At 44.9% G+C, this 14,823-nt stretch overlaps 1 protein-coding gene across 1 annotated transcript in view; it reads left to right on the forward strand.

The window, feature by feature from the left end:
- The window catches only part of RPA1 (replication protein A1), a 258,365-nt gene that overhangs the window by 13,583 nt on the left and 229,959 nt on the right, over nucleotides 1-14,823 (forward strand). Inside the window, exon 2 of the mRNA XM_085649076.1 lies at nucleotides 12,759-12,806. Within this exon, the coding sequence (XP_085505202.1) occupies nucleotides 12,759-12,806 (48 nt within the window). The remainder of the gene's footprint in view (nucleotides 1-12,758; nucleotides 12,807-14,823) is intronic.

A 14,823-nucleotide genomic window follows, 5' to 3' on the forward strand; every position in this document is an offset into this window, starting at 1 on the left:
TTGTTCCATTTATCTCTAGCCCAGCAGGTACATGCATTGGGCACAGTTATAGGTTATCTGTCTGACATTTTTTGTTCAAATAGCCATTGTGATGAGATTTCAAAAGGTTTGACTCGTTTATTTCCTCCAAAACCCTTGTGGTGCCACAGTGAGATCTTCATTAGGTCCTTAATTTCTTCATGCGGACACCATTTGGGCCAATGCACAGCTGCCCACAAAGACGTCTGATTCTGAAGACTGGTTCTAGTCTTGTTGACTTCAGCTATTCTCTGTGCATGCAGCTTAGGATACCGTTTTCCCAGATAAAGGTGTTGAGGATCAGGGTGGCATGTTTGCCAAAAGTTGTGACTGCTTTTCATGTTGGGCACTGCATTGCCCACCAACCTTTTGTTTTTCCCCTCTCTTACCCCTTGAAAGAGGAGGAAAGTCTCCACAGGCTCGACCACAAAAGAGCGTTTTTCTTTTCTTTTTTTTTTTTTTGTTTTGTTTTTTACATCAATTGCCCAAAGACCCTCGAGTGAACAATCCGCTATTTGTAGAGCTCTCTCTAGCAAAGAAAGGCAAGGCAGTGCAGAAAAGGACTCTGTTGAGGTTGATAGTCCTCTGCATACAGATCTGCTACACAATGGACAAAGAGGCAGCCATCAATAGGATTGAGGATCCATTCCCCCAGTGACAAGGCTGCTACCACTGTGCTGGCACGCCTGTCCTTGTTGTCGGTCTGGCTGTGCTGTGGGTGGTAGTATAAGTGTTCACAAAGCACTACTGCCTTGACAGACGGATCCGACGGGAGGGACATTTTGCCCATTTCGTCCTACAGGACTTTTTGGTCTGAGCCATTCACAGACCCACCAACTTGGTTATCTATTCTAAAGGTGAGGACTCTGCTGTTAGAATTGTCCATCAGAGTAATAAGTTACTTGCCTTCGGTAACACTCTTTCTGGTGGTTATTAAATCTATCTACAGATTCCTTGATCTCCTCCCTCCCCATTCAGTGGAATGGTCTCTTTTTCCATCTAAGAAGTTCGCACTTTGGGGAGGGGGAGAGACCTAGTAGTGCCTCTGTTTGTTGTCTCCACATCGAGCGCTTGGGTGGAGTTGGATAATAAACTGAAATTGATGTGCCTATATGTGGCTTCGTCGTCACTTCTGTGGCAGAATGAAGTTAAACTGGAGCCGCAATGTGCCGTCTACTGGTGTGCTAGAGCATTGCTGTTAAAATCCTCTGTATACAGTCTGGCGCCTGGAGATAGTCTAAAGAAGAGAATCTGTTAGAGTATCCACTAGAAACAATTTTATTGAAGGTCAGTATTGTGATGTTCTGAGACAAAATAAATTATAATGTTTGAGGCAAAATCGTTGGAACGTGATTTTCAGGAGTAGTTACTAAAGATAAAGGGGACAGGCGTTAACACAGGTTCAAAACAATAATATATTACACTACATGTCCTTATGGTGGTACTTTCTGCCTTCTACCGCATCGAGAGCTACAATTTTACCACATTAATGCTATGTGAGATAACTAGATTGATTATCTGACAGATCAGTTAGTCTCAAAGGGATTTAATAATTGGAAAGTCTCAAGTAGTATTGGAGGAGCATGTGCTGTAGAGCGGTTGGTGTATTTTTGAAGAAGGTAGCATACTATGGAGCACTTCAAGTAGTTGAAAGAGTTAGCTTGTCTCTAGGTAAGAAGTTGATAATTTTGGTGCAAGGCCAGAGAAGGCGCAGGTAGCAGAGAATCTTCTCTTGAAAAGTTGGATCTAAAAGTAATAACTTCTTTTATTGCTAATCAGGTTGCAAAACGTAACAGACGGGTAGTTTATTTTAGTATCTAGGCATAGTGCTTTGAAAATGTAAACTTGTATAATAGATGCTTGACATTTGGATTCTATTTTGACTACAATGCAACAGGTGTGATTTAGTCACATTTTAAAAAGGTGAGATTACCTTGGCTGCAGCTTGAAGGACAGCTTTCTGATTTTCCACTAGTTTAGGTCTCGCCCCTAGCGTTGCAGTGAATAGCACTGCTCGCGCAGTGCGAGACCTCTTGTACGGGGTTCTGAAAGCTGACCACACGCTCGTGTGTGTGATCAGGCTTTCCCCGGCTGTCATTGGGTTTCGCGTGTTTTTTTAACAAAAATAAGGCACGCAATTGGGCAAAGGCAGGCACATGTCCCGCCTTTGCTCCACCCATTCCCGTCCGTGTCTAGCACACGCAGCAGCGCGCGTTCGCCTCGCTGCCGCAGTCCCTCGCCCCCTCTCCTCTGTGGTGTGCGCGCACCACTAGTTTCGATTCCCGGCCCGCTCTGTGGTGCGCGCGCACCACTGGTTTGTTTTGCTTGTTTTAATCTCGGCTTCGGCAGTCGACCAAAACTGCTTTCATGTGAAAAAAGCGAACTTCCTCGCTGAACCTAATTTTCTAAATCCGTCAAAATTAGGAGCATCTGATAAGCAAACCACGACCGCAGAGTTGTGTTGAAGATGACAATTATTCAAACCATTCAGGTTAGACTGGTAGCACATAGAAGCGCTTCAGCAAGCTGCTGTGCCATATGGGAGTCCCCTCACTCAATGAACACGCTGTCTGCTTAGCCTTGTAAACAAGAGAATCGTATTGTTCACAACGTGCTTTGAAGTGAAGAGAGTTTACATGTAAAACATATATTCATCAATGCCAATGTGTACAGGGGCAGCTGGTCTGCCACCGTCTGCAGCCACCAAGCTGGCAGCGCTATCCTGAGGCAATATCCGCCTCTCCACCCAGACAAGAGCCGGTGCGCACCAGGGCGCAGGGCACCTCGCAGTCTCCAGCCACACTCTTCACACATCCTTGTACAGGCCTACTCCGTGGGTCCGCCGCGGCTCTCTCTCACACACCAGCCTCCTTCTCGGCCTTGCCCGCCTCCCTCATGGGCTCATGCAGTGAAGGAAGTTGTTTTGAAGTGTGGCCGTGCGGCAGTGGTGATGTCTCTCGGTGCCAGGTGCGCAGACAAGTGTCTCTCTCCCTCGGCCGCACCGGCTGCAAACTTTCATCCAGTGTACACGAGGTGCAAGCGACAACTCGCCCGGCCGGCAGGCGGCAAACCCTGGCTTGGATCTTTCGGTCCGCGGCGCTTCCACTTTCATTTCCAGTTCCCGACCTGCAGGACCTGTTGGGCAGCTTGTTTCTTTTGCATTCTGGTACTCATAGTCCAATGTATACAATTCAGTATTACGAATACCAAAATACAAAAAACACATCTTCACGGAATGTGTGACTGTTTAATGGGTTCTGAAAACTTCAGAGCTCTGGAGTGCACATTTCTTGATTAGGGCTGGCATGGCGTGCAACTTCTTTTTGTCTGATTTCTGGGCAGAGCAGGTTTGAGTGTTGGTTTGGGTTGGAGGGAAGCAGCAGGCTAAAAAGATCTAATCGTGGCACATATGGGCTCCTCACAACAGATAGTGTGCTTCTGTAGGGTGGCAATGGCAGGAGCATGGACAGCGCCTGTCAGTGAGGGTGACAAGTGCTTGAATGTCACAGCGCATTGAAGCCCTCCAGGCAGGCAAGTAGGCTACAGCAGCAGGACACAGGCAGCACACACGGATGAGTCGGCCCATCCTAGTCACCTGAATCCTGCCAAGTGGAGGCATGGGCAGCACATAAGCAGACACTTGATGCCACCGTCCATGCCCGTGCACCAGTCCATGCCCCACATCTAAACCTACAGAGGCCTGTGGCGTAACACAAAATTATGCCCCCCCTTTTTGAATGTGCTGAGGGACCCCATATCTCACAAATATTCGTTGACCATGGTCGATTGGGGCACCCGGATTGGTTAGGGGGCCACCCTGCACCACAGGGGTTGCAGAGGCTTGTGTTATACTTGTGATAGAGGCTCGTATGTGGCTTTAGGGCAGGCTCAAGATACGAGGTGACAATTGCTTGACAGAGGTTCTAAATAATTTAAGTGCTTTCTTGTCTACAAGCAGCAGATTCCTTAAAATCGGATTTCTGAAACCATGAATCGGGAGACAGAAGACTAGGTCTCAAATCGAGAGTCTTCCGTTTGAATCAGGAGGGTTGGCATGTATGCCAAGATAATGCCAGTGCACTGAACAATAGTTCTTCCTTAGGCTCCAGTCTGTTCCAGGACCCTATGAGGCAGGATCAGCCTTTTCTTCCTAAAAAGCAGGGCTGGTTAGAGAAGCATTCACAGGGTTAACAGCAGAGGGGTAGGTAGAGCCTTTAAGACATCCTCTAGATAAACTTCCACCCAATATGTCTCCTTTTTTATGTGCATTTATTTATATATATTATTGTATATATAACGCAGACTCCACCCAATTAGACTTCAGAGCACAGCAAAGCCAGACAGTGAAAGCAAGGCAGGAAAAACAAGCATTTGCAATGCAATAGGTCTCGCATTTGCAAGAGTTTGAGCTATTGGCATTGTAAATGACAATACCTTTTATTTATGTGTTTTGAAAACCTGAAAGCGGTGTGTAAATAAGCACTTTGGGCCTCATTTATGAGGTTTTGCCGTAGGGAAGCGCAGCAGGAAAGCCTGCTGTGCTTCCCTACGGCAAAAGAAAAGGGCAGGAATGCGCCGTATCTATAAGATACGGCGCATTCCTGTCCTTTTTCCCTGCACCAGTGCACAATGGGCTGCCTGCACCAACGCAGGCACCTTTGCACAATGGTGCAAGGGTGCCTGCGTTGTGGGGATGATTATTTTTGTACAGGAAGGGAAACCTTTCTGTTAAAAAATAATCACAAGAGGCTTTTCCTCTTTCTATGTGTGCTGCAGAATTCAGCACACATATAAAAAGGAAAAACGAGGAGAAATAGTTATTTCTCCCTGTTGCGCCTTTCTCGTAAATCTGGGGCAGTGTCAAAAGGCCATGGATGTTGCTGGGAACGCCCCCAGCAACACCCATTGCATGTCCCTTTAACGCAGAACACTGCGTTAAAGGGACTGATATTTATCAGGCAGCATTAAGTTAAAAAAAAGTGACTTAGTGCTGCCTGATAAATATCACGCAGGCTTCTGTTCCACGGAACGTCACAAAGAGTGACGTTCCGATGGCACAAGGGGCCTTATAAATGAGGCCCTTTGTACTTGTCGTCCTTGCTTACGACAAGCAAGTCTGGCAGTAAACGAGGCGCAGTTACTGCCAGCCTTGGTTCTCGTAAGCAACGACTATAAGTAGAAAAGTGCATGTTTACGACGCATACATAAAAGGCATTGTCATTTTCAATGCCAATAGCTCAAACTCTCACAAATATGAGACCTATTGCATTGCAAATACTTGTTTAGATAGTCTTGTGAGGGGGGCACTGCCTATTCAAAAGGTGAGAGAAAACAAGTGATTACACTGCTGTTTTTATGTCTTCAGCGTTTGCAGGTACAAAGTAGTATAAGTTGCAAAAATACCCCCCATGCCAGATATTTAATGTGGTTCCTCAGATTATGGGTTTCTGTTAGGCAGTTTCTGCTTCTCACCACAAACCACATGGTGAAGGGGGTCTGCAGACAGCATACGTCCCCTGGGGGTTATGTACCTTTGTCATGCTTCCAGTCAACAGGTATTGTTCAGGTATTGCTCTGGCCTGTCACAATGTGAGCTGACCGAACTGGTTTGCTTTCAGTGTAATAAGCAGATAATGTGTTTTACCCATCGGTTGGGGCTCTGAGTTTTGAATGAGGGTGAGTGGTCATAAAGTTGTAGTATGGGCATTTTATCCATTTTGAGCCTAGGTCTACTGATGAGCGGCAGACTCCTGGAGTAAAGGACTGAGGATGAGCAGTTGCAGGGCTGAGTAAGTTAGCCTATGTGCTGGCAGTGGAGCAGCGTTCCTGACCCTGGTCCTGATCGGGTGCAGACTGGCTTGCTTTTGGCGCACCAGCAATGAGCCCGCTGCTGCCATGTCTTCCACGGCCACACTTTAGTTAGCAGTCTGGGAGCAGGTGACGAGTGCCAGCAAATGCTAGAGTGCTAACAGCTGATGGGGAAGGCAACTTGCCTTAAGCAAGCCAGAGTCAGCAGTTTTTAAATATTTAAGGGTTCCTCAAATCTTCTGGAAACATCTTCTGGCAGCTGCTGCTGCTCAAAATGCAGAAGCTTTGTGTCTGGGTGGTCACATTTGAGATGTTTGGCTGCTTCGGGTGGGGATGTGGCAGTGATGATTGTCAACAGATAGGAAATGGGCCAGGCTGTTTTCAGTTTACCAGGCTTTGGGAAGTGGTATTTAGGGCAGGGGTTTGTGTGGGATTGGGTGGGGGTGTCCGACTGCAGTCTCCAATATTGAAGATGAATACTGGTAGTTCAGAGCAAATAAAATGACCCTGTCAGCTTGTGCAATTGACTGTGTATTCCAATGGACTCAAACACAAATCCCATTGGAAATGGCACTGTCTTTCTACTGGGAGTGGGCATTAGGTGCAGGGAGCAATGGTAGTCCCCCACTCCCCACCCCCCCATGCCTCCCCCACCCAATGGGGGGTCACAGGATTGTCAAGTCCACTAGGCAAAAATAAAAGGTAAAAAATATGCAGAGTGTTGCAGCTTGACAAAACCATGCAGGGGATTTTCAACCTTTCTTAACCACCTACACTATGCTCTTTGCCTCTTGCCCTCTATAAGCATTCCACACCAGCACCTCCACAAGTGTAGTGCCCCCTCATTCAGCACCTGTGCAACATGCTTTGTTATGCTTACCTGCATGTTGGTCTAACCACTTTGCACAGTGCTTCACACACACTCCAGTTTGAGTCATTAACTCAGGTTACTTTTTGCTTGGTGTGCGGAGCACCTCCATAGACTCCTGCTTTACACGTCAACCTTCTCTCTGGTACTACTTGCACCCCTGTCTTCCAAGATGCACCTAGCCTCTTCCAGTCCCACTTCATGCATATACTAATATGAAGACCATCCAAAGGATACGGTCACGGGGCAGTGAAACCCTGGATTCTCACCTCACTGAAGAACCCTCTGACATATAGCAAGATGGTAAACGCCTAATCAAATTATCTAAAGACGTAGCTCTTCGGGTAACCCTACCCCGCGACCTCCGGTCGAGGCCTCTGTAAAATATAAATGTAATAACAGAAATTGTATGTAAATGTCGCAACCTTGACCATGCTTTTTGATATCGGAATGTGGCCAAAATACTGCTCTGCCCAAAATAACTGCTCTGCCCATAAAAGTGGTACAAAAGGGGGTGGTGATGGACGGAGCATCAAAACCAATGAACCACTCACACCCAGTCAACAGATCTGGGTTTGATCCATCACCGTTCTTTAGCCCACTCTGCCACCCCCTTTTGTACCGCTGCCCATAAAAGTGGCAGCTGATGATCTGCACTGGAGTATGGAGCTGGAACACTTTTCAGAGGGAGGTGCGGGACTGTGGCATCCATTCACTAATATCACAAGTCTTCTGAATAACATTGATGTAATATCAATGACCGGAACCTCGCTCTGAAAATTGTACCAGCGCCACGAGTTGCATAATATATATATATATATATATATATATATATATATATATATATCTATATCTATCTCCTACTGGCGGTCGCCAGTAGGTAGTTATAGTTAGGACCACGTTTCCATAGGAAATCCGCAACATTCTATTTTGAATAACTTTGGCGCCGGTCGACGAATCCTCGCGAATTTTTCAAAATAGGTGGGGCGCTACGCTCCGCTCCTACCCTGAAAGTCTCGGGGGGATTCGTCAAGCGGGGGCTGAGATAAAAGGGGGGTCCCAAAACGCGTTTTTCCCATGCATTTTTCCATAGGACCTTTAGACAGGGCTACAGCCCCAACGGCTGAACAGAATTACTAGAAATTTGGCAGAGAGGTAGTCCTCAGGTCAAGGAAGTGCCTTTTGTAGGTTTGGTGTAAATCTGTTCAGTAGATTCTGAGAAAATAGCCTTTAAATCAATATATATATCTGAGCCAGCTTACGGTGCGCTTACGGTACGCTTACGGTGGCGTGCGCGAGCGCGATTATGATTGGCTCTTAGATCTTAGTAAACATTCGAATCGGCCGAAACCAGGAAGCGGCGGCCGCCATTTTCTCTCTCGCACTGAGAGAGATGATTAACAAACAAAGCACAAAAACATTTAAAGGGGCTGTTTTGACAGCTCCCACACACATAGCCATGTACAGGGAGTCCCCAAAGATCCCCCAAGGCCAAAAACGGAATTTTTATTTTTTCGCTAATTTCGCCAATTACGCTTACCGTACGCGTACGGTAAAAAAATAAAAAAAAAATAAAAAATTTCCACACTAACCCCACCCCGTGTGCAATTGGTGCGAAGGTCACCAATTGTGCATGGCTTAGCACATAAGTAAAAAACGAAAAGATTAAAAAAAAAAATATTAAAAAAAAAAAAATTATCCACACTCTCTCCACCCCGTGTGCAAATGGTGCCCGAAGGGCACCATTTGTGCATGGCTTATAACTAATGCGAAAAATTAAAATATTACCTTTAAAAACGAAGTGCATCATATGTCCTCCATGTGCGCACGGTGCGCGAAGCGCATCGTGCGTACATGGCCCATCTAGCGTAACGTGGGCACGCGGTGCGCGTAGCGCACCGCGTGCCCACCGCGCGTGCACGGCACTAACTGCGTAAAGTGGGCGCGCGGTGCGCGAAGCGCACCGCGTGCTCACTGTGCGCGCACGGTGCGCGAAGCGCACCGTGCGCGCACGGAACAAACTGCGTTAAGTGGGCGCGCACGCCACGAATGGCGTAAAGTAACTTAGCATTTAAAAAACCGTACAAATTCACTGAAAAAACCATAGGTTTCACACACGTTATAGTTAGGAATTAGCATTTAAGAAACCTTGCAAATTCACTGAAAAAACCATAGGTTTCACACATGTTATAGTTAGCGGAAATTTTACTGATAAAAAACCAATGAAATTCCCCCGTTATAGTTAGTGCAGGCAACTATAACTCACGCGACCGCAATCTTCTGCTGATGATATATGTGTCTTTATGAAAAGAAAATATTTGTAATATATGTATAGCTAAAAATGTATGGAAGAAGACATGGGTAAATAAGTGTCTAAATACAGTATTAGCATCAGCAGAGGATTGCGGTCGCGTGAGTTATAGTTGCCTGCACTAACTATAACGGGGGAATTTCATTGGTTTTTTATCAGTAAAATTTCCGCTAACTATAACGTGTGAAACCTATGGTTTTTTCAGTGAATATATATATATATATATATATACACACACACACACACACCATGATGGGAGCCAGCTACTGCCAGGGTCTAAGGGACCGATGTTCTGCCTAACCTTTCATGCTAGCATAAAGTTCAAAGCATCTTTTACTGGTTAGACCATTACATGTATGAAGATTGCGTTTAATATTTGTGCATGGGCCATTATTTGCAATCAAAGCTGAGTTAAAGCTTGCTGCCAATGTCTGCACCCCAACTTTTATTGACATTTGGTTCTGACTGACTATCCTTGTCAGGGAATAGAGCTTTAATGGCAGCGTGATTCTGGCCTTTGGTCAGTATGTGATTTTCAGTTACCTCAGAGGGACACAGGTGAGAGACGCCACCAAAATAATGGGGAGCTGAAGTAGGCAAAGTACTTGGGAATTTGACGAACATTGCTAAATTATGCTATTTAAGTTGTATATTTAGACGAGAACACCAAGTGAAACTGCTGTGCTTCCTTGTGCATATATCTTACTAAGTCCTAGGCAGCTGATATTTTTTGCCATTTAAACAATACAACAAAGATCATGTTGGGTCTTTGTCGGGGTCTTCAAAATTGAAAAAAGTGTATTTTTGTAACCTGCTGAAGTTTCTTTTTGACACATCAGATTATACCACTGCATTGAGAGTATAGAAACTGAGTTGTTAACCCCTTCCCTGCTCATGACGGAACCACTCCGTCATGAGCCACGGGCGCCGTGTGCTCATGACGGAGTGGTTCCGTCATGCTGCGGCCGTTGGCGGCCGCTCCGCCCACGCGGTGCTGATTCCCCGCCTGTGCGGGCGATTAGCGCGAGTGGGCGGAGTCGTGACGGAACCACTCCGTCATGAGCACAGCGTGCCCGTGGCTCATAACGGAGTGGTTCCGTCACGAGCATGGCGGCGCCGCGCTGCCCCCGAACCCCCCAAGCGCCGCGGCAAAATTCGTGGGGAAGAAAAGAAAGTGAGGGAGGGGGCTCAAGGGTGGGATAGTGTAAGAAATGGGTGGCAAAGAGAAGTGATGGGAAGCAAGAAAGGGGAGGAGAGAACATTAAAAGAGTGCTGCTCTAGTGGGGACACGAGGAAAGGGAGCACAGGGCATGAAAAGGGTATGTGCACACTTAAGAGTGTGCACCTGAAGATGCGTAAAGGCGGTGAGAGGGAGCAAAGGGAGGGCTGGGGAAGTAATGATGTGGAAGAAGTGGGACGTAGGCTGAGATGGGCGGTGTAGAGGAGTAGGTGCAACGGCATGGTATAATGAGGGGGAGTGACGTAGGAGAGAAGGAGCTTGAGAGAGAGGTTAAGAGTGGGACTTGTGGTGGTGTGCATCAGGAGGTACTGGGACAAAGGCAGTCTGAGAACGAGGGAAATGTCACAGACCACGTGTAGAAAGAGGCAGCAAAGTGGGGAGGATGGTTATAGGATTAGAGGCGGCGCAGGTAGTAATGTGGGGAAAGAGGTGAGACACGGAAGGACTGCATGGTGCACGCGGGAAGGAGGGGAGGAACAAGGGAGGGGAAGGAAGCACACTAGGTGGAAAGGGGGCAGGAGATAGAACGAAAAAGGAAGAACAAAAACGGAGGTTGAATGGGCAAAGGAAGAAAGAAGCGACACGCGAACTGGAATAAATAAAACTAAAAAGGTGGAAACTGGAGGAAACAAGCATTGGCCACGAAAGTCATCGCGATCACGATCGCTGTGAAAGCGCAAGTAATCGCGATGACGAGCTAAAACACGCAAGGGATGCGCGTGCAAGCGCGCATGCTTGTTGCGCGTTCCAGCAAGCTGGCTAAAAAGCTGGGGGGAAAAATGCAAACGCCGGCCACAGCTTGCCTGCGCACATGCACTCAAGCTGTTGCCGGCGGTAGCATTTTTGGAAGCCCTCACTTAAGATCTCGCCAGACCAGCGCCCAAGCGCTGGGTCAGGCGAGACCTACAAAAGGAGGATCAGTGAAATATAATATTTGCCTTGGATCACACAATTTAAGATAAGGTTATGGGTCTGAATATTACAATTCGATCGAGTACCTAATTCAAGTCAATAGACCTCAGTGCCTAATTTGAGCTGGTGGATTACTGTGGTGAGCACCAGCACTTAATTGTCAACATCTGCACTAATTATTGCAATCTGCAATAGAGTTGCGCTGTTGCCCAATTTAGAGATTCAAGCACAGCAACAGATGTTTAATAATTCACTGCCGCTCAAGCCATTCTTACAGCTTTGGGTTGCCTGGAATAGTCTAAACTGTCACACTTGTGGGTGTGTGATGGTTAGTATTTGTGATGGTACTATTATTGGCAGTGCAGGCAGGAGCACTGGGATGTGCAAGCTGCAGTAGCCTCCTGACAAGGGTCCTAGAACTTATTTTACAAATTAAGCACTGCTAGACCTGCAGGTCTAGTAACATTTTAATGATTTTCAAGGCCTGAAATTGATGTCCGATTGTGGAATACGAGCAGCTCTACACCATAGATTGCCTTTTTTTAGGTTGGATTGCTCCTCTAGCTAATTGGAACGTTTAGAGCAAAGTAACACCTGTAGCTGTGCTTATTTAGGGCTGATAAAGTGAAAATTTAGCTTTGATAAAGATTTTGTCACTAGGATGCCAGGAAGATTTTATAAGAATCCCTTTGTTAAAGTAATGAATGGATTTAACATTGAACATTAGTGTTTGTGGCTCATAATAGGTGATTTTATTACTCAGTGCTGTACACCAAATTAATATATGTATATGTTTACCTTAAGTACAGCTATGAACCAAACAACCATCACTTTAATGGCGTTTCTTCTAGTCTGAATCCTGTCCTCCACACAGTTTACGGTGCTTCCTTTGAAAGAAACATTCATGGGTGCAAGCTAAAAGATGTTTTTGTAAAATTACATCCTGAAAGATTTTATCAAAAGTAGTCTGCCACTTGGCTTTTTCAGTTGGTAAACTGCATTTTAAAAAGGTTTTGATAGCATTGTAAATTTGCAGCAAATTCATCTGATGGTGTACTATTTAAGGACGATTCATCCCAGTGATGTGTGCACCTAATTTCACAAATATTGCTAATTTTCCTACAGTTGTCCGCTAAAGGTAGCAAAAGAAAGGTGTTGTATTGCAATTTTTGGACTTGCATTATTATTGGAATTTTCATGAGTGAAAGGTTGATATACATGTGCACTGTAGAAAATTATCTGAAATATGCCAGAAACCATCAAGAAGTAAGGTGGGTTATATGACTGCATCAATCCTTTCTGAATTTGAGATCATGAAAGGTTTTGTCCTCCTTAGTATATGTGCCATGTGTCTAAAAGATGGAGTATTTTCTCTGAAACATGTAAGCTAATATCTTTAAAGTCAAGTCCTGCTTGCACTTGTGTAACAACGGGTGTAGAGTGCTATCCGATCCTTTTCTCTTTGAAATCAATTACATATATTTGTAGGCCCAGTACAAGATTTCCCAACCTTAAAGAAAGCCAGAATTCTTTCAGGGCCTTGCACAATGTCAGACAGCTTTTTTTGACTGTCTGCTAATATATTGTTTTCTTCTTTCCAGGCCATGATGCAGGGTGAGACTGTTTCGAAGCCCATCTTACAAGTTACAGTGAGTATAAGTCTAACCTGTGTTGGGTGAAGATAAGACCAAAAAAGTTAATGTTAAAATGTAAGTTCACCTCCCAGCAAGGAAACAATAAAATTAGATCAGCTCTGACGGTGCATGTTTACTGTGATTTTAAAAGTTATTATGCCATGCATTGGCACCACCAGGGGAATGCAAGAAAAATAATCCGTTAAATTAGCTGGCTCTGGTCTCCATGCCAGTTTGTTCTAACCTTTTTAATGCCATTGGGTCTAAGTTTCACAGACTATGCTTCCATATTAAAGAATGAATCTCCATCCCAGGAGCCATTCCCCACCTGCTATTGAAGTGGGGCTTTGAGTGGTTTGGAGTCTTGTAATCAAGCACACAATGCGTTTATTTTGTGTTGATAAAAACATAAGCAGTAAGCCGGAGTAGTTCACAACCATATTCTCCCAGCAAGGGTCTTTAGGATGTCTGCCACTGTATATCTTCTAATCAAATACTGGCTACAACTGAGGGCTAGTATATTGTTTGAAAGTGCTTATAATGTCCGACTGAACAGAAATGGCTGAAATAAGATGGCCCTAACTCATGCAAAAGCTGTAGTTGAACCTTCTGCTCTGCCATGCAATTCGAGGAGTTACTAATTTATCCTGTACCCTGCATTTTAAATTACTCTTCCTGGTAAGTAAAATTTCCCCCGTGCCTCATATTTCATGTAGATGCCTCTAACTGGTGCATTAATGTGCATCAATCCTCCCTCTTATTTTTATGACCTCCTTAAATTGTGTACTATATTTATCATGGATTCTTCGCAATGTTTCAGAACGTCCTGTCCTTGTGTGGTGCTCAGAATCAAACTTTCACTTCACCCTGTCTTTTACATGGACTTCACAAACTTGTGAAGTGCTCAGTATTGGTCTGTTCCCTTTAGTTGCTTACCTTTGTTCATTAGTCTGTATCAATATTTGTCTGTGTTGGTCTTTTTCTCGTGCAGTAGTGTGCATGTATCAAAACGTACATTTCACATTGTCCCAATATTTTCTTATCTCGGTCAACATTACCTGAGTTGTGTTTTATGTATTTAAACATTGCTCTGTGCTTTACAGGGCGACAATGTGTGAAGTACTTTAACGTTTTCTCTGTTTCACCCAACACATATAACAATGTCCCTAACATGCACAATACTTAGCATCTATCCTTCCCTTGTAAGCATTTTTCATTTGACCTTGAGTTTCTTATGCAGTATTCTTGACAATCCTTTCTTGCCAGTATGTTGTCTGTAATTGTAGACTTTTCCAAGCATTCCTCCCGTCCTCTGTGCAGTCCTTGTTTGTCCAATGCCGACCCTTTTCCTGCACCCTTCAATTTGTGCTTGGACTCTTCTACATTTGAAAATCAAATGCGTGTTCTGAGATACTGTCACTCCAGCCCCTTGGTCTACCTCCCTCATATGATCACTCGAATAGTGTCCTTCCACTTTACGCCATGTTGAGTATCATGTTATTTCAATACAATACACTTTTCTCCTTATTTTGGGATACTTCAGGCAAGGTAAAAGAGGTTCTGCTTATGGCAAGGTAAAAGAGGTTCTGCCTGGTTGTGTCACAAATTTGCTGACCCAGTGTATTAACATGAGTTCAGACTTTGTTCTTTATGCACATTTACGCCTGCCCTGCCATTATGGGCTACAGCATATCAGCAAATCTTTCCATCTCCACTAATGATATCTTCCATTTATGGAGCTCTTGCTAATACTTGTCTCGATGACTTCCACTATGCATATTTTGCCATTTTTTTTAGAAAATCAAGGAAGCACCGGGGGGCTCATTGCAAATGTTGCAGATTATTTTCATCAAAGATAGCAAACTTGTCCTATTATGTCAATGCCATTTTACATCTGGTTAATTAGTCTCATAAATTCCTGCATTACACGTCTTAGCAAAAACTAATGGAGAGGTATTTCCCTACACAGTGGTCCCCCGCATGTATCACTTTTTCCTGTACCTCGGAGAAGAATCATTTTTAGACTATTGCA

Source organism: Triturus cristatus, chromosome 3_2, assembly GCF_964204655.1.
Source record: "Triturus cristatus chromosome 3_2, aTriCri1.1, whole genome shotgun sequence".
In the NCBI taxonomy this organism is placed as follows: Eukaryota; Metazoa; Chordata; class Amphibia; order Caudata; family Salamandridae; genus Triturus; species Triturus cristatus.